The 26413-nt window shown below is 50.0% G+C and overlaps 1 protein-coding gene across 1 annotated transcript in view; it reads right to left on the reverse strand.

The window, feature by feature from the left end:
* Nucleotides 1-303: 303 nt before the first annotated feature.
* The window catches only part of LOC142583697 (uncharacterized), a 30372-nt gene continuing 4262 nt past the window's right edge, over nucleotides 304-26413 (reverse strand). The window contains exons 2-5 of the mRNA XM_075694185.1: nucleotides 25596-25779; nucleotides 16824-16910; nucleotides 14298-14564; nucleotides 304-413 (exon numbers count right to left, since the gene is read on the reverse strand). Of these exons, the coding sequence (XP_075550300.1) occupies nucleotides 304-413; nucleotides 14298-14564; nucleotides 16824-16910; nucleotides 25596-25779 (648 nt within the window). The remainder of the gene's footprint in view (nucleotides 414-14297; nucleotides 14565-16823; nucleotides 16911-25595; nucleotides 25780-26413) is intronic.

Here is a 26413-nt window from a genome sequence, read left to right on the forward strand (position 1 = left end):
GTGAATGTCTGCAGGAAGCCGCTTCGGGACAGGTCTCACGTCTCACAGGTTCTCGATTCTCGAACCACGTCCTGGCGGCATCTTCTAATGCGAAAAACAAATGACGCAGCTTGTCGTTGTTCCAGCTGTTAAATGCAGTGACCCTCGCATACGTCTCTAGCCAGCTTTCCGGGTCCTCAAACGTTGAACCGCAGAACATCGGTGGCTCCCTGTGCTGCTGCCGCACGCTCGTTGTTCACTACACCAGGGATGTCATTTTAGCTGCTGTCGTGGCCGTGCAGTTCTGTGCTCCGAGGGCAGTCCTTACAGCCTGCGGCTAGCTCGCTGGTCCTTGGCGACGTTGGCGTTGTCTTCGTGGCTCGGGCTTGGCTCACGGCTTTGCGGGGGTGTTCGGTTCATGAACGCACTAGCACCTCCGCCAGATGTCGCGTTGTAGTGACGATGAAGAAAACAGTCGCAAAACTGTGAACGACAAAACTAACTTGTTGTTGCGCGAACCTGTGCCCACAAAAACGATGTATGCTCAAACTACAGCGATAGCGGCGTACACTGTTGGTGATTGTCGAAATCCGATCTGCGGGGCACGCGCGTTGGCTTTTACACATGAGTCATCGAAGGTTCCCGCGTATCTTCCAGAGAGTTCTGCGCAATTCGCGTCGCTCATACAAGCAATCAGGTTGCAAAAGGTTCAGTGATAACAGACAGGCGATAGAACCCTCGATAACGTTCGAGAAACTTCCGACACATGCAGACGCGTCCTGTGCTGAGCGACAACATTAATTAGATGGTGAAGCACGGGCACCCAACAAAGACTAAAGTACACGTGCCACTATCGTACATGCGCCTACGAACCATGGGCGGAATTCACAAATCTAACTTATCAAAAAAATTTCAGTAAGAAAAATCTTACCAAGTAAAGCATATTCACAAAGCTAAAGACGTTCGTAAGAGAAATAAGCTTACGATGCCAGCCACTGTAAAAACGAGCGTTGTAGCAGACAACAGAAGTGTCTGTAAAAGCACGACAGATGTGAACTTCAGTACTTGTGTCCAAAATAAATTTAACTCAATTAACATGACTTCAGCGGCTGTCGCACATGGCGACGTAAGATGAAAGGCAAACCGATAGCGGGTTAGCATTCTCATGAACATAACAACGCCGGTTTGCGCCGCTCAAGCTGCTTCTGGTAGTCAGTGGAACGCGTTGTGGTATGCCATTTGCTGGCAACACCGTCAGCCCAATCTGATGCTTGTTGAAATCTGTTTTGACGCCCAGATACAGTGCGACCCAGAGCGGTGTGAGCGAACCCACCACCCAAGATATCTCCAATCAAGTGCGTTCTCCAACATCGACACAACGATTGCCCTACTGGAACTTCAGGTATACCCGTTTTCCTATAGGTCAACTTCGCGAGAAGCACGGCGTATGAGAATTTCGAGGCCACGGTTAACAACTGCGAGCAGTTCGACATCGAGAATTTTTTCATATTTAAGATCCTGCTTGACCAGAGCATCGAAGCGGGCAACCGAAAAATGTGCACCTGGCGGAAGCAAGCTGTGCAGCAGCGGCGAAAATGCTCTAAGAGAAGTTAGCCAGCAAATCACCCTCGTTCACGAGCGCATCGACAGTTTGCTTGCCAGCGCTCTTCTCAGGTATCGCAGCTGCAGGGAACTCTAAGAGGAGGTGCATTGTCGTACAAGCTCATTCGACAGCCTTTGGGTTCCAGAGCACGCAGTCGTATTTCGTCGTTTCCTTTAGAACTCGCTCCCCGAAGATATCGCCATTCTATACCGTAAGCGCATGAAAGAAACTGAGGCCGACGACGGTGCTACACCAACGTCAGGACAACGGGAACTACGAAATGTGATCAAGTTTATACAGGTGCAAGTCGAGAGTAGAGCAAAGAATCATGCTTCTTGTTCAATGTTCACGCCAAAAAAAATAAAAACACCCCCGCGGGACGCGGGGGCTGCCAACCGTCTCTACCACAGCACAGCAAGTACTGTCAGATTAACGCTGCACGCAGGATCCGCATTGTGAGGATGGGAGGTCAATCCCACTGCTCGTAACCCGTTGTCAGGATTGGAGACGGGCATGAATTAGATGGTAGCTGCCCCATACCATCGTCCAACTTATCCACGCTGAGGACGTTGTTGAAGGGAAGGACTGCTTCTCATCGAGAACGAGGAATATGGGTTTATTTACAGTATCTACATAGGACGTTGCAGTTCATCAGTCTAGCATGACTGCGAGAGAAAGTACCCTGAACAGCCACACGACAGCGGTTTATAAACACTCGGTCCTCCCTCGATCCCTCGGTGGGGGAAACGTTCGACCAGTAGACGAGCCGCGTTTCAGCGGGAGGGTGTTTGGATCGGACTGCTGGTACGATCTGTTGGGAACTCGGCGCTGACGCCCGTGGTTGTACCTGGGTCGCAAGCCCCAAGGGTAGCGTTGGCCTGGCGGCCTGGGGTACAACTGGAAGCATCCGAAGGTCCCGGCAAAGCATGAGTCGACTGGTAACAACGAAACAACTTGTTTATTTTAACATCGCAAAGAGTTGGCGGTCAGGTTTGACCGACGGGAGAGCACTTCACTCAACAGAAGAAATCGGAGCCCTCCTTTTGGCGTCCGGGGGCAGCTGTTTTTATACTCTCGCAGTTGAGGGCAAGAAGGAACCCCTCAAAAGACGAGCACGTGAATGTACAATGGGCTAATGGTGACGCACACTGTCGTAGCGATGCCGTAGCACCATGTCGAGCACGATCTCGTAGCACCCTGTCGTGGCGCTGCCGGTCGGACACAATGACTGTAATGAGAAGATGGTCCCTGCTTTGGCATCGCCTGTTTCGGGCATAATGACTGGAACGAGATCCCTGCTTTGGCATCGCCTGTTTCGGGCCCAATAACTGGAATGAGATCCCTGCTTTGGCATCGCCTGTTTCGGGCACAATGACTGGAACGAGATCCCTGCTTTGGCATCGCCTGTTTCGGGCCCAATAACTGGAATGAGATCCCTGCTTTGGCATCGCCTGTTTCGGGCACAATGACTGGAATGCGAGGATGATCCCTAGGCGGTCGCATCGCCGCAGTCGCGCCTGGAAACACCTGGCGATGAGTGTTGCGGCGACGACGATCGGGCCAAAATGTCTGCCGCCCCGCCGCAGTCGCGCCGGCAAAACCACGTGTCGCAGGCGAAACGCAACAGACCGCCCCGCCGGGGGAAGGAGATCCCGATGGACAGGGGACTGCATCCGCTGTCCGGAGGGATGTCGCTCGATGATGCTCATAACCGAAGTCGGGCGTCCCTCGACGTTTCTTGAGCGCAGCGCACAGAGAAGGCCTCGTTCTCTCGTTCAGGTTCGCACGGGACACTGCAAAGTGACTTCGGGAGAGTTCACATTTTTGTTCTCGTTCCCGGCAAGCGTTAGAACTACGCTGAAACTCAACCGCTCAGTCAGCAAGCACGGCACAACCCTCACTAAGCCCTGCCAGGCTCTTTCCCCTTTTTATACCACTGCCTAGTTCCTTACAGTAGTCTAGCATCACTCAGAACGCGTCCACAAATTGAAAAATTGCACTAGAAAGCATATCATCACTTTGAAACACTAAACAAAAGCAATATGTTAAAAAAAATCCTGCCTCAGGAAGAAAAACATCAGTAACAAACAATTTTGAGGCTGATTCCTACGTTAGGGGCTTCGACTTAAGCCATCGGCGTTACCGTTGAGACTCCCCTTTTTGTAACGCACCTCAAAGGAATATTGTTGTAAAGCGAGGCTCCAGCGCAGGAGGCGGCCATTTTTGGGAGAGATGGTCTGCAGCCATTGGAGAGGGCAGTGATCCGTCTCAATGATAAACCTCGAGCCGGCTAGATAGCATGACAATTTCTGAACGGCCCACACGAGACACGCACACTCTTTCTCGGTGGCGCTATACGCCTGCTCACGACTGGACAGCTTACGACTAGCATACAGGACGGGGTGTTCTACTTCTCCATTTTCCCGTTGGCACAGTACAACGCCCATGCCTCGCTCACTAGCATCGCACTGAACAACGAACCCTTTGGAATAGTCTGGCGATCGTAGCACAGGCTGGCTTGTTAGGGCACTCTTTAGGGCGCTAAAAGCTCTTTCCTTTGTCTCGTCCCAGACGACTGTTTGAGGCTCTGTCTTTCTTAGAGCATCCGTCAGGGGAGCCGCGATATCAGAGTACCTAGGGATGTACCTCTGATAGTAGCCGGCGACACCCAAGAGCGACCGAATATCGGTCTTGGTGCGCGGTTGCGGAAAGTCTCGCACAGCGGCCACTTTTATTTCAGAGGGGCGGCGACGACCCTGACCAATCACGTGACCGAGGTAGACAACCTCGGCCTGTGCTAACTGGCACTTAGGAGCCTTGACTGTCAAGCCCGCTTCGCGCAGGCGGGTTAGCACTGCCCGCAAGTGTGCCATATGCTCAGACCAGGATGCGGAGAATATCGCTACGTCGTCTAGATACGGTAAAGCGAATTCTTGCTGTCCCCGCAACACTTTATCCATGAGACTTGAAAAACAGTATGGCGCGTTCTTCAAACCAAAACTCAACACTTTAGGACGGAATGTTCCCATTGGTGAAATGAACGCCGCATACCTACTAGCCTCTTCTGTAAGTGGAACCTGCCAATAACCCCTGACAAGATCTAGGGTGGAAATAAACTGAGCGCTACTAACTTTCTCAAGGCGCTCCTCGATGTTAGGGATCGGATAAATTTGATCCTTAGTGATGGAATTAAGCCTGCGGTAGTCGACGCAAGGACGAGGTTCCTTGCCCGGTACCTCAACTAAAATCAAAGGGGAGGTATAATCACTCTCACCTGCCTCAATAACACCGAGCTGTAGCATTTTCTTTACCTCAGCCTCCATAATATCGCTCTGGCGGGGTGACACCCGATACGCCTTGGATCGTACTGGCTCTGGGGAGGTAAGTTCTATATCATGAGTAAGTACAGAAGTCCTACCAGGCCTCTCAGAGAACAGACCTTGAAACTCTTGTAATAGCTGGTGTAGTTCGGTTTTCTGCTCAGGCGACAGCGGTGCTTTACTGATAAGGTCACTAATGACTTGACCGGTGTCTTCCCTGTTCGTCACTGAGCCTAGTCCCGGAAGCTCGACCGGAAGCTCTTCAGGAACGTTTACCATCATGCACACCACTGCTTCCCTTTGTCTATAAGGTTTGAGCAGATTACAGTGGTAAACTTGCTGTGCTTTCCGCTTTCCTGGCAGACTTACCACGTAGTTAACGTCCGACAGTTTCTGAACAATTCGTGCTGGGCCCTCCCACTGCACGTCTAGTTTGTTGTTTAGCGATGTGCGCAATATCATGACCTCATCGCCAACCTCAAAACGACGGGCCCTGGCTGTCCGATCATAATAAACCTTGGCCCTCTGCTGGGCCTTTGCCATTGCTTCACCTGACAACTCCTGTGCCCTTCTTAAGCGTTCGAGGAGCTTAAGCACGTACTCCACCACGACTGGGTCGTCGCCCCTACCTTCCCATGATTCTCGAAGCATGCGAAGCGGAGATCGAAGCGAGCGACCGTACACCAGTTCAGCTGGCGAAAACCCCGTAGCCGCATGCGGCGCGGTTCTTAACGCAAACATCACCCCAGGCAGACACAGCTCCCAGTCAGTTTGATGTTCAAAACACAAGGCTCTCAACACGCGCTTCATGACGGAGTGGAGCTTCTCAACGGAATTCGACTGTGGGTGGTACACTGAGCTGTGTAACAGCTTTACCCCACACCTTTCGAGAAAAGTTGTCGTCAAAGCGCTAGTAAACACTGTGCCCTGATCTGATTGGATTTCCGCAGGGAAACCAACTCGCGCAAATATGGACAGTAGTGCATTAACTATCTCAACTGAGCTGAGTTCTTTAAGCGGCACTGCTTCAGGGAACTTTGTCGCTGGGCAGATCACAGTCAAAATGTGTCTGTACCCCGTGGCTGTTACCGGCAGAGGTCCCACAGTATCAATAACGAGCCGTCTAAAAGGCTCCGTAATGATAGGTACCAATTTCAACGGCGCCCTCGATTTGTCCCCTGGTTTGCCCACCCGCTGACAAGTGTCACATGTCCTCACGAAATGGTCTGCGTCCCGAAAACACCCTGGCCAATAGTACTCTTGCAAGAGACGGTCCTTAGTTTTCTTAACTCCTAGGTGTCCGGACCACGAACCCCCGTGTGACAAGCGCAACAGATCCTGACGATAGCATTGAGGCACGACCAGCTGATCGAACTCCACTCCTCTGCGGTCTAGATACTTCCGGTACAGGACTCCACCTCTTTCCACAAAACGCGCAGTTTTCCTGGCGATACCTTCTTTGACATTGCAGCGCACGTTTTCCAGGCTGCCATCCTTTTTTTGCTCGGCTATCAAAGCCGTCCGGCTGACTTTTAGCAACCTATCAAGTCCGTCTGACGTAGGCGCGATGAGCAAATCAGTAGATAGCTCTTCTAACTTTCCCGCGTCGGGCGTTTCCTCTCCAGTATCTGGCGCCTTTAACGTTACAGACTCTAGTTTATTCAGTTCGGGCGTGCTCGGCATATCAGCTTGCTGCGCCTCTGACCCTTTTTCGTTGTTTGATAACGTCGGCCCCGCAACTACCGCCTTTGCAGCGAGCTCCCGAACCTTCGATCTGGTTAAGGCCTGAACACTAGCTTCACCAAACAAAAGCCCCTTCTCGCGCAGGAGGTGATCGGACCTGTTTGAAAATAGGTACGGGTACTGGGGTGGCAGCATAGATGACACTGCCGCCTCTGTCTCAAGCGCTCCGAAAGGTCCTTCAATAAGCACTTTTGCTACCGGCAGACACACGCTATGAGCTTCCACGGCTTGCTTGATCCATGCGCACTCGCCCGTGAACATATGGGGTTCTACGTAAGACGGGTGAACTACATCCATCGTAGCTGCGGAATCGCGAAGCACTCGGCACTCTTTCCTGTTCACGAGGAGGTCTCGCATGTAAGGCTCGAGAAGCTTCATGTTCTCGTCAGTGCTGCCTATTGAAAAAAACACAACTTTTGGTGTTGTTTCCGGACACTGCGCCGAAAAGTGACCCGGCTTCTGGCACGTATAACAAACGCGCGCTCGCCTCATCTCGAACCGCTTTCTGCGTTTGGCTGCCGCCGTCTCTTTACATTTGGTCGGACTGCTTTCACTCGCATCCTCACTACGCGTGTCCCCCTTTAATCTCATGGGTGTGAACTTCGGCCTCTCAAACTTCGAGCCAAATTCACCCTTTTGACCGTCCTTAGCTCCGCGAGCTCGACGCGTCACAAACTCCTCGGCTAGCTCAGCGGCTCTAGCCACCGTACTCACGTCTGGCCTATCCAAGACCCAGTATCGCACGTTCTCCGGTAACCGACTATAAAACTGTTCTAGCCCGAAACACTGCAGAACTTTATCGTGGTCACCAAACGCTTTCTCTTCTTTGAGCCACTCCTGCATGTTCGACATAAGCCTATACGCAAACTCTGTATATGACTCACTTTTGCCTTTCTCATTTTCCCGAAACTTCCGACGGAACGCCTCCGCAGACAGCCGGTACTTTTTTAGCAGACTCGATTTTACTTTGTCGAAATCCTCTGCTTCCTCTCTATCCAAGCGAGCGACTACGTCGGCCGCCTCGCCGGGTAACAAAGTGAGCAAGCGCTGTGGCCACGTTTCCCGAGAGAACCCCTGCTTCTCGCACGTTCGCTCAAAGTTAACCAGGAACAAACCAATGTCCTCTCCAAGCTTAAACGGCCGCATCAGGTCAGTCATTTTGAACAATACGCGTTCTCCTGCACCGTGTGCCTGACTTCCATTACGAGCGCGTTCCATCTCTACCTCAAGACGCTTCATTTCCAAAGCGTGTTGACGGTCACGCTCTTGTTGCTCTCGCTCTTTCTGTTCTTTACGTTCACGCTCTTCTTTTTCTTTTGCAATCTCCCTCTCTTCAATAGTCTCAAGGCATTCCGACAGCTCGTCATCCTCAGCCTCTAACTCAAGAATAGCCTTTAGCAGTTCAGGTTTTCTTAGTTTGTCTGAGACATCCAGACCCAACTCTCTTGCAAGCTCCAACAATTTCGGTTTGCGCAACGACTTCAAATCCATGGCTGCTCTGAATGCTGCTTTCTCTACTGCTTACTATTGTCTTGCCGCAAACTAACCCGGCAGCAACGACAACCACAATTACCAGCTCTGTTTCTGACACTAACAAAAGCCTGGCAAAGCTCAGAAGAAGAAAGTCCCGCACTCACCAAACCTCGCAGGCAGGAATTCCGCGCAGTCGTTCCGCTGCAGGCAACCAGTCGTCACACAGGGCTCGTTGCACTGCTCCCGGATCGTCGTTGAGCTGCTCAGCATACTGTCAACTGCATCTCTTTGCTGCTGGCCTCCGTTGTCGCGATCTCGCCGCTGGCAGACCGTTGTTTGAAGTCGTAGGCGATCCCACCGCTGCCACCAGATGTTTGGATCGGACTGCTGGTACGATCTGTTGGGAACTCGGCGCTGACGCCCGTGGTTGTACCTGGGTCGCAAGCCCCAAGGGTAGCGTTGGCCTGGCGGCCTGGGGTACAACTGGAAGCATCCGAAGGTCCCGGCAAAGCATGAGTCGACTGGTAACAACGAAACAACTTGTTTATTTTAACATCGCAAAGAGTTGGCGGTCAGGTTTGACCGACGGGAGAGCACTTCACTCAACAGAAGAAATCGGAGCCCTCCTTTTGGCGTCCGGGGGCAGCTGTTTTTATACTCTCGCAGTTGAGGGCAAGAAGGAACCCCTCAAAAGACGAGCACGTGAATGTACAATGGGCTAATGGTGACGCACACTGTCGTAGCGATGCCGTAGCACCATGTCGAGCACGATCTCGTAGCACCCTGTCGTGGCGCTGCCGGTCGGACACAATGACTGTAATGAGAAGATGGTCCCTGCTTTGGCATCGCCTGTTTCGGGCATAATGACTGGAACGAGATCCCTGCTTTGGCATCGCCTGTTTCGGGCCCAATAACTGGAATGAGATCCCTGCTTTGGCATCGCCTGTTTCGGGCACAATGACTGGAACGAGATCCCTGCTTTGGCATCGCCTGTTTCGGGCCCAATAACTGGAATGAGATCCCTGCTTTGGCATCGCCTGTTTCGGGCACAATGACTGGAATGCGAGGATGATCCCTAGGCGGTCGCATCGCCGCAGTCGCGCCTGGAAACACCTGGCGATGAGTGTTGCGGCGACGACGATCGGGCCAAAATGTCTGCCGCCCCGCCGCAGTCGCGCCGGCAAAACCACGTGTCGCAGGCGAAACGCAACAAGGGCTTCCGCACCGGTTTCACGGTCCGGAACACGCTTCCGCACCATTTTCACGGACCCCACCGAGGACGGTCTTCGCAGAACTCGGGGCTTACGTCACGAACGGTGCGTGGGAAGGGGCCTCCAACTACGTTCCCTCGGGAACTCCCTTGTTCACAGCAGACGACGCCGCTCTCGCATCTGGCTGGCAAAACTTGCACCTCAACAGGCCGCTCTTAACAGCATCGAAAGACTATCCGTGCCATGTACTGCGCGATAACCGCGACCACATGATTAAGGACTCCCCACGTTGCATTATCAGTCAATGAGGTAAAACGCTGAATAATTGTTATCTTAAATGTGGCAGGGTGGGACACGTTGCACGAGAGCGCCGCATAACACCACGTGGCTCATGTACAAATACTGCTCGAAGCGCGCTTTGCTCCACAGGGAAGCAAGACAGCAATATCCCATCCTCTGGGATTAGTCAATTCACCTGTTAACCATGAGACTACGAAAAGTGATGAGTCGCCAGTGACAAGTGCGCCTGCTAGCAATTACATACAGTAAACGAAAGTAAACGCACATAGGAGTTTTTAAAAGGTGATGTGCCCTAAAAACTCCCCGACCTTGAATATTTACTCCAATATATTATGGGAGCAATACAACGTAATTTCCTCATTTCACTTCATTTGTTAGCTGCTGGAGGATAAAGGCAACATGACGTGAATTTACTCCATTTCAAAATCTTGTTCTCTTGTGGCAACTCCACAGAGGGAGTTTTAAAAAACTCCCCCCGCCAAAACACGTGGTCACGTGGCGCTTTCCATGAGACTGTGAGCCGCGCCACCGACCGACCGCGTCCGGCGGAGTCGGCAGTTCTCATGGCTGACGATTTGTTTACATCTGTGAAGTGGCGTTCCGTGCCAGCTTTTCGTCATTTTTTTCCCGTATCTCCGTCAAAAAAATTTTATAGGCGTGCCTGAAACTCACTGTATCTCCGCTTCACGTACGTTAGCTGCGATCACTTCGCTGACAATTATGAATGCAACAGCAACGTTTTCAAGTGCAGAAAAAGGCTTAGAATACCTCGAAACTGCTCGCTGACTCGTTATGTTGGCTCAGTTTTCTGAGTGCGCTTTAGTGTTGCATGACTTTGGCTTCTGTTCTTCAGCACGAGAAATGCAACTTTTATGTTCTTGTGAGTATATGCTGACAACGTCCGGTGTAATGTTTGAAAGGACCACATAGCAATAGCAACAGTAGCCACTGTTCAAGAGACAACGTACGTGCTAGTCGCACATGAATGGCATATTCCGAGTTCGTTGTGGTGCTGTGTTGCCAATAAGAAAAACCGGAGTGCAAGCAACTGTTTCTATTTATCTGTGTACGGATATCCTCGCCCAACAAAAACGGTAGGACGTACGTACTGTAAACAAAAGTTCTTACTGAGCAATGTGAATCGAGTTGTTATCGCGCAGTTATGTTTTGGCCACGCCATATTGCTTCCGATATTGTAATAACGTTATGCTCTATCCCAGACACTGATTTAGGAGCATACCTGCTGGCTCCGATTGTGAGGATTCGTTCGCCAGATCGACCATGTAGCTCCGTTTCACAACCGAGAGACATTGCTTGGAAGCTGAGAAAGTAGTGCGGTCAAGAAAAATGTATGGCTACGCACTTTTCTGTGTTACGTGGGCTGCTGCGGTTCATGCTCACACGTAACAAATTCTTGCTACACTACCACTATTTCGCACAAATTTTGCCGTGAAGCACACGCACTTAAATTTTTCTTGCTTACTGTAACTAACGCACTACTTTTTGTCAGCAAAGACCGGCAGTTTCTCGGGTCGCTTCAGCACTCACAGAATGTCATGCTAATTCTGAAAAATTATGCCATTAACATTGTTTTCTTACTATTCTGAATTTACAGTTCTATGTTGATTAAGGTCTTCTGTTAATTTCAGAGAGGCAGATCTTATATGAGCGAGCTTGTGAGTCGCAATTCTGAAAACTGCACAGCTGCTTGCTAGGTGGTTTCGAGGCACACAGTATCATGGCTATATATTGTCACGATTCTCAAGCAGCAGGAACTGCTGAAACAGGGCAGGACCCTTCAATTGCAGGCAAACTATCGCGTAGGGACCTCGTCTTCCCTTCCGCAATGCACGAGATCTTCGTCTTCCTCTACGTGCCGCGTATTGTATGTGGCAATACATACTGGCCGCATTGCTTCTTGTTGTGTGTCACGTGTACGTTGAATGTCTTTCACAGTTCTACGTTGGGGCGTTTCTCAAATGTTTATGTATGTCGCAGTTTATGCGCTTTCATTGGCTTGCCTGCTTGAATTTAACGCGTAGCCTTTACAAGTAGCCTTTACATATAAAAATGTTCACGCAAACTGACGCGATACCACCGTTTATACTCCCGTTGACCCTGGAAAAAACTCCGCCCACAGCGAAGTAAAAAATAAAAAAAAGACAATTGAAACAATGCACTGTAAACGAAAATCTCTCAGGTCGGAGTATAATACTTGCCTTCTAGTGATCGCCCGGTTAGGAGCTTATTATACTCCGTATGATCAGAATAGAATTTTTACTCTGTGCGAGCGGTATTTTTGCGACGAGCCTTGGGAGTTTTTCTTTCTACTTTTTTATTTTTTACTTCGCGCTGAACGGAGTTTTTTCGAGGTGCAACGGAAGTATAGAAGGTAGTATTGCGTCAGTTTGCTGTCGCAGGAGAGTTCTGCGAAGTTTACCCCCCTGCACTGACTATTTTAGCAGTTACAAGTGTGCAGCTAAGAAAGCGGTGCTCCAGTCTTCATAAAAACGCGCTAAGGACGAAGACGAAGAAGCACACACGACAGGACATAGCGCCAGTCCTGTCGTATGTGTTTCTTCGTCTCCGTCCTTAGCGCATTTTTATGATACAGTCAAGGTGAAACAACTCGTTCAAACCAAGGTGGTGGTGCTCCAATTCCAGTGTCCTGTATAGCCAGTTTCTCAATGACAGCACTTCTCTCGATAACATTGTAGAAGCAAGAACAACAACAAAATTGCGTGGCTCAGTGTCGGACCGCATCGCTAACTACGCCGTCGTGGTTACCACAAAATATATTACCGCCTAAGCGCTCAGCCACGAAGCACACCATTCTGCAGTAATTCACAAGGCTTCACGATCCGTTAGGCCTCATGGCTTCGTTCGTCATCCGAACGAAGTTATTCTTCCAGCAGCTGTGGCGAATGAACTCACCGTGGGATGAGCTATTACCAAACGACGTCTAGAAACAGTGGGAAAACTGGAGATGCGAACTACGGACGCTTGCCACGCTGTGCATTCTACACTGAGTATTTGTTCCACTCCGCGACCGATTCCATCGTTTGAACTTCACGTGTTCTGCAATGCAAACCGAGTGACATGCGCTGTAACCATCTACGTACGTTACCAAATCAAAGAACGAATGTGTAACGTTCATCAACTCAAGAGAAAGTACAGGGTCGCATTACTGAAAATTATCCTCGCTGCCCCGCCAAGAGTTGCTTGAGTACCTGTTGGCTGCCAGGCAGTGGATCTACCTTCCAGCAGTCTCGGAAACATCGAGCTGTCAGGGCTTTTCTTGAGGCGTCTCATCGATAGCCCTACATTGGAATGCTGCTGAAGCTAAACGATGGGAGATTTTCGTGAGAAATCATGTTCTCGAAATACAACATCTGGTTTCGGGGTATTCTTGGAGGCACTGCGCAAGCAACGATAACCCAGCAGATTTGCTCACGCGTGGAGCAGAAGTCCTGTCACTGACGCACAAGACGTTGCGGTGGACCCGTCCTACGTGGTACTCACTGCCTCACTTCCAATGGGCTCGCAAGGCCCTTTCTAGCGAGAACGATAGCAGCGTGCGCCAGCGCACGAGCCACAGCTTGAGGTTGCAAGCTTTGGACGCCTGTCCCGGTTACTCTGAGTCACGGCTAGAACCATCAGGTTTCGTCGGAACGATTCACAGAACAAGCCGTCTTCTACCGGGACACTTACGGCGTCAGAGTAGAAAAGGCGGAGATGTATTGATTGAGGCTTCTCCAGCGCTCCGTATTCGCTAGCTAAGTCGTGGCCCCGCATTGAGGACGGACAACGAGTTTCTAACACAGTGTGCTGACATTACAACGGTTTATCGACCATAACGGCCTACATCGTGTACGAGACCGACAGCAGCGGCTGAAGTCCCGTTTGAGTTGAAGCACCCGACCTTACTTCCTGCAGGTCACTGTCTCACCGACTTCTCGGTTGATGCAACGCACGACCGACCCCGACATGGAGTTCAACTCACCGTTCTGGATCTTCCGGATTACTATTGGATTCTAAGGGGCATTGCACTGTGAAGTACATTCTGAAAGTATGCTTGCCATGCAATCAACGTGCCTACTACCTGAAGCTGCCCCTGTAGCACCTCTGCTATGAGAAAGAACCAGTGAAGCAACGCCGTCAGAAGTGGTTGGAATTCATTTCTGCAGACCACTCTATTGCCGTGCTAAACCACCCCCGATTGCAGTAGTGTACGACGTCGTCTTTTCTCGTGTTTTGACTAGAGCGGCACACATAAAGATGATCACAGACTTGACAGGGCATGAGTTTTTAGTCGGCTTCAGGCACTTCGCAGCCCGTCGTGGAATTCCTGCCGTCGTGCACTCAGAAAACGCGAAAACATATTGCAAGCTGTCGAGGAATTCCTGCGTCGTGCACTCTAATAACCGAAAGCATGTTGCAAGCTATTGGTTTCGGTATATCCCGTACATTGTTTCATATCTAAAAGCAGCGTTAAAGACTCGTACAGGACAGCAGAAAACAGAAACAGAACTAGTGTTGTCTGCTCTCACGTCTGTCTCCTGCGCTGTTTTCATGTCATGTATCTTTAGTATCGCTGGAAACAGTAAGGATAGCATATTCACCACTGAATAATTGATGCTCCTGCTGAGTGATTGAGCGAGGACTTACGGTTAGAGCCAACCATGGATACGGTGATAGAGGTTGACGAGGAGGAGCTCTGCACCATGACGGTGACCAGGACGCCGATCATGAGGGCCACCACGGGGTTGCGCAACACGCTGCTGTTGGTGAAGGCGCGGCCTGCCGCGCGACCGCTGATCAGCTTGAAGGCCGAGCTGAGCACGTCGAGGGACACGAGGAAAGTGAGGATGGCCAGCACCAGGCAGGCGAGGTGCGCCAGCGTGCCAGTTGTCGAGTGCACCGTACTGTCTGCACCTGGTTTACACGCGCGTGGTTATACGTAACGCAAGCAATGCGTCTGATCAGATGAATTCGCGACATTGATACGAATTGAAATTCCTAACTTTTGTTAAACGGCCCCGTGACCTTTGAAAGGACCATCATCGCGTTTAGTGATCATTAAAATAAAATCAACAGCGGTGCGTAGATCAAGCGGTAACGATCGCGTCTGCAAAGTATTATACCGATGTCCTCTGCGAAAACCGCTGAATATTTAAAGTAGTGCCAACGCGCCTTATGAGCCAATCACTACGCCAGCAGCGCTGACGTCATCGGCCGTCATCTAACCGTCCCACACGCGCCATCTGCAGCGCAGGAGTCTAGAAAACTAACCATTCGGGCATTCCAGTAAAACAGAAAACGCGCTTGAATCACCTACCGAAATGCGCTCGCAACAAAAGGGGGAGAAAAATCGCCGCCCGACCACTCCGTACAAATGGTCAACCGACGGAGCTGACAAATGCTGCCCCAGTGTTTATCAATGGGTAATCCCTACGGTTCACTAAACGACGGCTTGGTAGGCTGCGGGATCCTCGGTGTGCAGTAGCTGCATGCGCTCGGCTGCACGAGCATGTGCTTGCGCCCGGGCTGCAGCATCGGCACGCCGTAGACGAGCTCGTTCCCGGTTCTGCTGGCGACGTTGCTGATCGAAAGCTGCCTGCTCCTATGACGCGTGGGCTACCCATTTCGGAGGCGGAGAAAAGCAGCTGCGCGCGCTCTCGGCTACGACGGAGAGCAACGACGTCACTACTGACGCAGCTACTCCAACACCACACAGAGAGCACAAGGCTTTTTCACTCCGATCCATGACGTCATGTTACCCGATCCGACTGTCATAGAATGTAATGGCGATGCTCCCGACTAGGCAACAGTGATTTTAACGTCACCGCTTTTGTCACGCCAGCCTTGTCAATGGAAATTTCGGGCCAGTTAGCGTGATGTCACGAACAAGACTAAACAGGCCTTGTGCTATCTAGGTGGTGTTGGCTAATCGCGCGCCTTTCTTTCTTTTTTTTCTTTTCGCGCATGCGCATGAGGCTGCGCCGGAGGAGCTTACGGCATACAGACGACCGACAGACGGACGAATCGGCTACCCTTTATAGAGCTCCGCTGTAGAGAGAGAGCGCTCTGGTCGAGACACGGAAGCAAGCTCCCGCTGCGAATAGCGTAGCTAGCTATCCTCGCACAGTTGTCTCGCAACATTACAATTGGCTCTATGGTTATCACTAATTCATCTTCAAAATCGTTTGGGCGAGAACCATCCTTTGCAACTGCCCATGCGTAGCGAAAATTCAAGACGGGGCCTGAAGCGGTTCCGTTGAAAGGAAGCTGGGGCGCAGGAAGGCCCGAATTTGGCTAAGTTTGGGATCTTCGCGAACTCAGACGAATGAGCTAATGCTATCAAGACATGAAATTCAACCCTCGGCGCGCCTTCAGTTTTACTGCTTTATCTAGATTGACTCCTGGATTATCACGTGGGCGCTAACCTCTTGGGCGGCCGGGAAAGGAGGAGTCACGTGGTCAAACCGTCGGTGCCTTCTTTCATTTGGTTATCGTTCCACCCAGTCCACTACCTGTGCGAGTAATTTATAGCGAAAGAAATGTCTGCTAACGCATTCGAAGGAAAAGCAAGGGTTGGCTTGATAACGCGCCACGTCAGCACTACATGTTCGCATTCGGCGATGGATAGACAGATAATGTCCGAAAGAGGAGGAACGCCCGCGACGCGACCCTGGCTAGTATTCCCACAAAAAATTTTAGCAAATGCGAATACACCAGCCTACCCCGATGCTGGACATATTAGCGAATACGGCCGCCCAATCACAAAGAACACTTACAAAACGAAAAACTTTGTGAAATGGGTCCCTATACTCTTTTCGCGAAACATGCGGTTCGTGTCTCTTTTTCTTCGCACAGCTGGATACGTATGTGAAATCGAGTGCTATCGGAGAGGGTCAATGACCACTGAAGTGCAACTGTTGTAGCCGTACTCAGCAGCAATTGTAGCGACGGTGCTAAAATGTCACATTCAGCTGACCTCCACCTGGAAAGGGCCAAAACCTACAATTCAGTGAAATGCGGTAGCCACGCTTCGCATCGTTCGTCTGCGGTTGGAATCCGGAGGAAAGGAATCGGCTATTTTTCGTAGCGTAAAGTATGACGCCAATATTGTATAGACACGCAGTGTACGCATGGCACCTAAAATAACGCTATAATAGGATGTAAACGGGTCACCTGGGAGCACGAGGTTCCGGATGGACGAGGTGGGTACCGAGATGCGAACTTGTACGCGGTCGCTCGCAGGACCCGACGGTGACGTACCTATCGCAAGACGAGAAAAAAAAACGCGCAAGGAGGTCAGGGAATCGGCAAAGGGTCTATAGAAAAGTTACTACGAAAGAAGCGACCTCAACAGAAACTCTAAGAACAATACTAGAAATAAACTCATAATACACGCTAGTATGCAAAATGGTTTTCTTTTTTTTTTTTCTAGCTGCGCCAACTTTTTAAAAGATTGCCTACGGCAGACGGCACAATTCTAACCCTTGATCTACATTATTCGATGAGGCGGCTATTACCTCTACGATAAATCAAAATGTTCAATTGCATAATCAACGTATATATGCTAATTAACTTTTACATTAATCACTTTACGTCACACATTTCGATCTACGAATTACAGCCACTAAGTTCGCATGGCGTATCCACTTGGAACGAATTCCCTGTACAGCACCAGCTGCGAGATATTAATTTTCAAAGTGTCCGTCGAAATACATTGGTGTTCCAGTTACTTATTAATTTTGTGTTTCAATGCATAAAACGACGTGTTCTTAAAAAAGTAATTAAATGCAGTTTATCCGACACTTTGAAAATTAATATCTCGGAACTGGTGCTGCACATATAATCCGTTCCAAGTGAATACACCGTGCGAACTAGGCGATTATAATTCGTAGATTGAAATATGTAGCGTAACATAACCAAAATTTAATTAGCGTAATTACGTTAATTATTCAACTGAACGTTTTGATTTCTCGTAGGCGGAATGGCCGCTTCATCGATTAATTTATATCAAGAGATGGAATTGTACCATCTGCCCTAGGCAACCTTGAAAACATTTGCTGCAGCCAAAAAAAAAATAAACCTGTATATCTGCACAACACGGACACGACACAAATACACTTACGCATGCATGCACAGAATCACAGACAAAAAAATACAAACAACAAATGAACACCATGCTCAGCGAATTCACGTGTTGGTGACGTATCACTTCATCCCACAAAATGCCCCTTTACTGAATGACTTTACTCGTACTTCGTCGGTATCGCCAGACGTGTACACCGTCTGCTGATACGTACGTTACACTATGTTACAGACGTTACGTTATCGAGGACTAAATTCCGAACTACCAATCAAAATTTCATTCACAAACGTGGACATCCGTGCGCACATCCGTAGGAATGAAGAAAAAGGAAGCCGCATTTGTGGATATTCCTGCGCATTGCGTCTGCGTGAAGATGGTAATTTTTCTTCATATGTCAGGAATATTCCCACCCTGGAAACCGTTTTACACCCTTAAGAGTACTGAACAGTGCAAACTGGTGTATAACTCATATTGTCACAAGCTGTCATGAACCACGCCTGCCACGCAGACAGATGAAAGAAAGAAGAGGACGACGTTAGCCAAGCTGCCGCGAGACCGCTCTTCAACAACCGCGCCTATCAACCAGCTTCATCCGGTTTTGCATTAAACACCTCGTGTGTAACACTTGGTGGAGGAGCGGGGTAACTCCCACGACCTACAACGGAGCCACCAGCACAAGAGCTACGCCGAAGCCGTCGCCTCGCCGGACTTTCGCCGTCGCGCTCAATCATGGCCACAGAGCAAAATACCCTCACCAGCAGTGCCTCGGCGAGCCCAGTCCCTATCCAGCACTACCGAGAGCCACGCACGTTCTCGGTGAAGGCAGAGGAAGATGTGGATGAGTGGCTAACCTATTACGAAAGGTTAAGCCAATACAATAACTGGAATGCTGCCAGTCAGCTTAGGAACGTTGTTTTCTTCTTGGCCGGCACGGCGTTGGTATGGTACGACAATCACGCGGACATGCGAACTACATGGACACGCTTCGTTGAGGAGATCAAAAAGTGTTGCGGTGACTCGGACGCAAAGAGGAAACGTGCGGAACTCACATTGGCCCAAAGAGCTCAGGTACCAGGCGAGACTTGCCTCAATGAAGGCAGGAATTGATGGCGGGCCATCGTGCTGCGCAAAGTCGCATACCGAGGTATGTTTCGTAAGCAGGGCCATCAAAGCTCGACGCTCGTGATCGCTGAGTGACTTATCAATCATGGAAAGTATCTTCGAGCTCCCGGGGCTCGAGAAACTGGTTGCTCCTCCATCGGGGAGCTCTGTAAGTACTGCCACCGATACGGGCGAGTCTTCCTGAAACGTGGCAATCTTTAGGCCTTGAGGTAGCACTGCCGCTTCATTGGAACAGTTTAGCGCCCACAGCCCCGCGCATCCATTGGTCACTGGGACCACGCAGTGCGGAACTAACACGTTTTAGAGCGCAGCTCTTTGGCGTCCGTTCCTGGGTTTCGCGTCGTCGTCGGCGTTGTCGTCGGCCTCGTAACCAGCTCCGCCCCCCTTTCATCCCCCCAGCGCTAGCAGCGACCGACTGATACCGCTGGATGCCGCTGACGCCGCTAGAGAGTCAAGATAACGTGACTGCATAGAACACCGTCGCCGCCATGCAGAAAGAGGAGGAAAGGGTCCCCCCCCCTTTTCTTGTGTGGCGGATAGGGTGCTCTTCAGTTGCCGACGCGCCGGTTATTTCACGTAGGCCCCGGCACGTCGACGAATACGTGACCACCTTCCCACGGCTAGACCTGGTTCTTAGCGCTGCGGAAGCGAGGGTATCATATTGTTTGTGTCGGCATCGGCGGCGTTGTCCCTGAAACCAACCCCGCAGCTGGGGTTGACTCACTATCGGCGTCAGCGGCATCAGTCAGTCGCTGCTATCTCTTCCCTCCTCCCTTTATCGTGTTGTCCGCTTGCTGCGCGCGCTTCTGCCCCCATCGTTTGCCGCTGGGTGTACACGCCGCCCCCCTCCCCCCTCTTCCTGCGAGTCTCCGGTTGTCAAAGCGCCGGCTCGAACTTAATTCCTTTCTTCACTCCTCCTCCAATGCAACCCCTGTGCGGTGTCAATCAGAGAGCCAGATCGGTGGCGGCGGATCTGTATATGTGCACCGCCCGAGCCGAAATTGCCGCTGCCGTTCGCCCTGTGCGGTGGCAATCAGAGAGCCAGATCGGTGGCGGCTTGACATAAAGACAAACAGCAATTTCCTAACACTTATGCGGGAGAACATCCCGTTCCTCTCGCTCGTAACGCGTCCCACGGCTGTGACAACCTCGCGAGGCACTTGTATAGATCTCGTCTTTGAGAATCAAGCATTGGTGTACCAAGTCGAACATATATCAGTCTATTTCTCCAACCACAAAGCTTCCTTCATGACTGTCAAGAACTGTTAGTGGAGTCTTTGTTAAAGGAATACGTGTGAAAAAGAAAAAAAAATTCTGTGATAGCGCATACATGTGTTGCTCGATTTCTTTGCCTCAATCTATCGAAAAGGTGAAACAGCTTATTTGCTGCGCTCAAATTTCGCATTAGGAAGTAACGTAATCGTCGGTAATTTTTTTCTTGAGGCAGTTACGATGTACAGGTTCCACTGCAGCATCGAACGTGATAGGAGTCGGAGATGAACAGGCGACGGCAACACGCATCGCGGATAAGGCGGGCACAACTGTATCCTCAGACAAGCACAACACACTCTCCGGGCAAGCTTCACTTTCAAAGAGCACAGGTGAAACACTGGTGTCGACACTGAGTGCTCCCGTCCGGCAGTCAACATTCGCACCACACAATTGCAAAAAGTCAATCCCCAGAATCACGTCATGCGAGGAGCGAAGAAGAACAATATGATCCTGGATTGTAGCGCGAAGTGACACGGACACAGCCTAGAAGCAGACAGGACGAGCGCTAATTCTCAACTACATTTTATTGAGACTAACAACATATATACAGGTGATTGCAAATACCGCAGCATATGAACATGACAAGGTCTAAAGACATCAGTTAAACCTATCAAGAGGTGGGGAAGCAAAAAAAACGAAAACAAACGAAAAATACACTACTTCAGATTAACACACGTGCTGTGAAGACACTCAAATTTGCATTCTAACAGAGACAGAGATGCGTGGCTAATGAAAGTTTCTCCTAATCTTTTGATGTGGAATGCCTCGATTACTTCCCGTGTCGTTTGGCATTTGTGTCTTGAAAGAATTTTTGTGTCTTCAAACAAAGGTTTACAACCACAATTGAAAAAATGTGACGCTAGATGTGAAGCATCAGAGTCGTTAAGTGAATGTTTGTGTCCTTTTAGTCTAATATTGCTACGGAACAGCCGCCACAGTGTGGCTGCACTGAGGAGAAGGAAGACGACGTGGCCACCGCTTGATAGCGTCGCCATCATTGCCACCGCTTGTCTACGTGTAAATATATTGTAGACTCGTACGTCAGCTACACGTAACATTAATTTGGTGGAGGTGGACGTTCCCCGTACCCGTCATGGAGCTTCGCAGCGGTCGCAACGGCGACAGTGCAACTTCGGCTCCTGCTGGCGGCACTTCCTCTACGCAACCGTCTCCGCCGTGCTCCTTCTCCGACCTACTCGCCGCACCCCCGACCGGAAAACTAGACAGCGCAGCTTCTGGAGGTGAAGCTGCAAAGACGACATTGGCTCAAAATCCTCGCTTCACCTTACCGACGAACAAGAATCTTTTGGACGTTCTCGTCGACAATGTTCCTGTGTGCGCGTTGATTGACACCGGGGCGCATGTGTCCATTATGAGTGCTGCTCTTCGCCGTCGGCTCAAGAAAGTTCTGACGCCTGCCCCGAACCGATTTGTACAAGTCGCCGACGGAGGGACTGTCGCTATTGTTGGCATGTGCGCTGCCCGACTCACCATTGCTGAGAGACACACCGTCGTTCTCTTCACCGTCATCGAGCATTGCCCTCACGAACTCATTCTCGGTCTGGATTTTCTTGCCCATCATTCTGCCCTCATTGACTGTTCGGCCGGCTCACTTCACCTTGACTTGCCTCTTCTTGCCGACCCTGTGGACCCGCGTTGCCCTTGGACACATTGTCGCCCTCGGCCACACGTTCAACCACTGAATACGCCCGCGACGCGATCGCACACGCCGACCACGCGCGCCAGCTCGCCCGCACCCGTCTCGAGGCCTCGCAGGAGCATCAGCGACGCCTCTATGATTGCCACCATCGCGACGTACAATTTACTCCGGGTTCTCTGGTGCTTCTCTGGTCCCCCATTCGACGTGTGGGCCTTTCCGAAAAGCTGCTGTCCCGCTACACTGGCCCATACCGTGTGGTGCGACAAGTGACCGATGTCACGTATGAAGTCAACCCCGCCAGCCTCTCAGCGTCATCGTCGGCTGCAAGTGACATCGTTCACGTGGCGAGACTAAAGCCATATCACACACCTTTCGCCGCGGATGTGTAGATTAAGCACCGGGACGGCGCTTAATAGCGTCGCCATCATTGCCACCGCTTGTCTACGTGTAAATATATTGTAGACTCGTACGTCAGCTACACGTAACAATATTAATGCACCTACCGCTCTGTCCAATGTAAGTTTTCCCGCACTTGAGTGGAATCTGATAAACTATAGCAGTGTTACCGTGCCAACTCGCCCAACTTCCTGTCCTTTTGCACTATAACTCACACCTTTACACTCTTCACGGGCGGAGTTCACAACGCACACAAATGGTGCGAATTTCTTTACAGTGCAGCAATCAACCTGAATGGAACCGAGCTCTTGTCGTTCAGAACAGCTCCGGTGACAGAGACTGCGTAGTGCCACATCAATAATACTGAAGAGGTAACGGCAACATATTAGCGCAGACGATTTTCGCGAGAGGGTCCAAAAAAAAAAAAAAACGTTTGTTTTATTTACATGTTCATTAGTGTGACTATGCATATTCGTTGACGTCACGAATAGAAATTTAGCTCGCACTTCAGCGGCGTGCAATTGAAATGTTTTATTTTGTTGTGTTTGCAAAATACCTTACAGGGCCCCTACATGGGGCACTGACTAAGGAGGGCACGGAATTGCGCACATAAAAAGTGGCAAACTCACGACAAGGTCGAAAAAAAAAAACACCAGCCAGGCGCGCAGATTAAAAATGACAGAAGCATTAACGACAGGCAGCCGTGTATTAGAACAATTAAATCAACTCGATAAGTTTGTAAACAAATGCGCTACAGTGCAAGGAAAATGCATGAAATGAAAATCAAACAGCGAGATACATGATTAACAAGGGATAAGCGAGTCGAGTGAGTGCTTGAATTTTTCACGGTCAGTTACCGCAACTATGTTATCGGCGAGGCTGTCCCAGAGACGAATGGCACGTGGAACTGGAGACAAGTTAAATGCTCCAGTTTTACCGTTGACGTGCGTGAAGATAATATGATTTTGTAATCTCTGCGACGTGTGCGATGAATTTTCTAGGCGTAGGGGGGTGGTTGTTAGTAAGTGTGGTGGGCGTACTTTTAAAATTATGACTAGTAGTAGTATAAACTTTTATTAAAAAAAATTATGACTAAAGGGCTATGTCGCGACGATCACTTACCAGCTGAAGTGAAAGATGAAGCTTTATTTGAGTTACGCTAGAATGGTAGTCATAATTCTGGAAAATGAAACGTGCGGCTCTATTTTGAATTATTTCCAGCTCTATTTTGGATTATTTCTATTTTGGATTATGTTAATTAGGTAATTTTGGTGAGAATGTCAGACCGGAGCAGCGAACTCAAGCCGTGGTCGGACGCATGTTTGAAATGCCAGTCTGCGGATAAGCGTAGACGTGTTTCGAAGGTTGCGTGGAGGTAACCCAGTCATCAAGAAGCACTGGCACATAGGGTGGTAATGTGAGCAGTCCAGGAGGGGTTTGTTGACAACAAAGATTTACGCCTAGATATTTTAATGATGAGGCCCGGCATAATGGGACATTTTTTTTTGTTCTAGTAGAAATAGTCTCAGAGTGCTTGCGGCTGAAGGACATCACTTTAAATTTTGATTAAGTTCGGGTCACTAGCCAGATGTCGCGCCAATTAGTAATTTGGTTAAGGTCGTTTTGGATGATCTTGCGGTCAGGGAACCTGGTCACGGCGCGGCAGATAATGCGGTCGTCAACGAATATGCGCACGCATGATAAATTGTTGGGCAGGTCATTAATGTAGATTAGAAAGAGTAAGGAGCCAAGTAAAATACTTCGTGGGGCTAGTTGGTGCATTCTATTAATAAAGAAGATCAGCCAAAAAAACGCACACAGGAAACATGGCAATCCACCCTCTTTCCTGTCTTCGTGTATGTTTCCTGCGTGCGTAATTTTGTTGGCTGGTTTTTTTCGCAATAAGGGACCAATAACGCTTCCTTGTGGTACACCGGAAGAAACATCAGACAGGGGCGAGGAGAAGCTGTTAGCGAAAGAAAACTGCTGCCTGTTTGAGAAAGGAAATTCAGAAGGAAGCAAGAAGTTAGGATACTTGTACACTCTCGCGAGACACCTTGTACATTATAGTGAACATTAATTTTTATCACTCAGTTTTGAAATTAACTCGGGAAATATTACGTAAGATCATATTAAGTCATATTCATCTCGAATATGACTTAAGATGTCTGCAGAACTGAACGGGAGCGCTTGAATCATATTTGTGCGATCAGCGTTCGCGAAAATTGGCATTAACGTAATCTAGACCGCTACGTCATCCCGAGCGCCTAATGAGCGCCTGTGACAATTTATACCAACTGGGTTCTTTAACGAGCACCCGCGGAATGGTACACTGTTTTTTTTTTTTTGCATTCCGCCGTTATTTGAATGCCGCCGCCGCGACCGGGATTGAACCCGCGACCTCGAGCGCAGCAGTGCAATGCTATAGCCACTGGGCTACAGCCGTGCGTAGGTGAGACACACAGTTTACCTCTTTGCGATGCTAACAGACGTGCACATGCGCGCGGCAATAATCCTGTACGTTTCGCGGTTCTTGCGCTTTTGTAGCCGTTAAGCAAGCGTCAGCTGTAGTTCAGCGTTTGTTGTGCCCGTGTCTCCTCTATGTGTCCCGTTTTCATCGCGCTGAGAACATAAATTAATGGTATCTTCGACTGGTCGCTTGTATGCCCCGAAGCAGAGTCGGGTAGATCGGTCGTTTCCCGAGCTCAAAGGTAGGGGACAAGCGCGCAAGCCGAACGTGCGACTCGCTCTCGGAGGAGGAAATTGCTGATGCGAAACCACGTGACTACTGCTAACGTCCGATGTTTTGCCTTTTCAAAGCTCCCGGCGCTGCCGGAAAAACCGGCGGACGTGCCGGCGGGACGAACGTTCGTCGAGACGCCAGCATGCAGTGGCCTAGGTTGCCAAGGTTACGGTGGGCCGTCGCCAACAGCAGCGACGCGGCGCTGCGATGACGTTTCAATCTCGATGTCTGCTCCGACGACAGGGCTCGGAGCGGTTCAGAGCGCTCCAAGATAGAGGAGAGCAATCGAGAAGAACTAGCCGAACGCAGGGCGCGCACCCTCTTTCAACCAGCCGAAGACAACGCCGCTCGCGAGAGCGCTCCAGAGTGCTCAGAAACGACCAGCCGAAGATAGCATAAGAATCTCGCAGTCAACTATATATATCCCGTTTAGTAGTACTTCTTTGCCTATCGCCGCTAGGCTCGCAAACATTTTTTTTTCCGAACCTACAGCACATCCTGAAACCAGCGAGTCTTTAAAACGGATTTTTCATACGCTGGTTTTCTTATGCTGCGACATTCCAGCATCTAAAGACCGATTGAGGAGTCGCGAGGGGGTCTAAACATTGATTGCCGCCAGCAGAAAACATTTCGGTCACGCAACGACTCAAACGCATATGCAATGCCTACCTTTTTCGACCCGGACATCGTCAGGTTTGTCAGCCTGCTCTTGCGGCTCGGAAGAGGTGACGGCCGCGACCGTGGGCTCTGGCACAGCAGAAGGCTGCGGTACTGTAGCCGCTTGCACCGGAGCCAGAGTTGGGGTTCCCTCTCTGGTTGGCTCGGCTGTTAACTTGGACGTCTCCATGGGCGACTGCTTCGATAGTGGGGTGACACGGAACGCACAACGGTGTAGATGATTATAACGACGATTGATGTCACAAAGGTTTATGTGCCCATTGAGCGCCAAAGCAGTGGTGATTGGTCCATTCAAGGTAATGGCAATGAGCAGACGATCCGCGTGTTCAAGTGAGAATAAAAAACGCTGGTGCAGAGTGCCACGCTAGAAATAAAATGTATTATTATAAAGCCATTGCTGGAGATGAACGGCGTATGTCTGATGGTTAAAATAAGTACACATGGAACGCTGTATATTAGCACAATAAAATGAATGTCTCAGCAGAACCTGCGATTAGGCGAGTTGGTTTAACACTGGAATGAAAGAGTTCCGAGTGAAAAAAAAAAGCACACACAAGAAGAACGGCTACAAGAATAACTGCTCACTACTAATTTAATGTGGGCGGAATATGGTGTGCAAGACGTTATTTTTGACAAACGGGCTATGAGCTATACAAAGGCCTTATTTTTCTATCTGTCTCCTCCTTTTTTTTTCTCGCTATGTGTCGTTATCTGTTTTCACGCATACGTTTGGTGGGCTACTGTGTATCACTTTGCTCAACACTATTTGCAATTGGTGCACGACATGGTTGATGACGCTCAATGAATCT

This window comes from Dermacentor variabilis, chromosome 5 (genome assembly GCF_050947875.1).
Source record: "Dermacentor variabilis isolate Ectoservices chromosome 5, ASM5094787v1, whole genome shotgun sequence".
In the NCBI taxonomy this organism is placed as follows: domain Eukaryota; kingdom Metazoa; phylum Arthropoda; class Arachnida; order Ixodida; family Ixodidae; genus Dermacentor; species Dermacentor variabilis.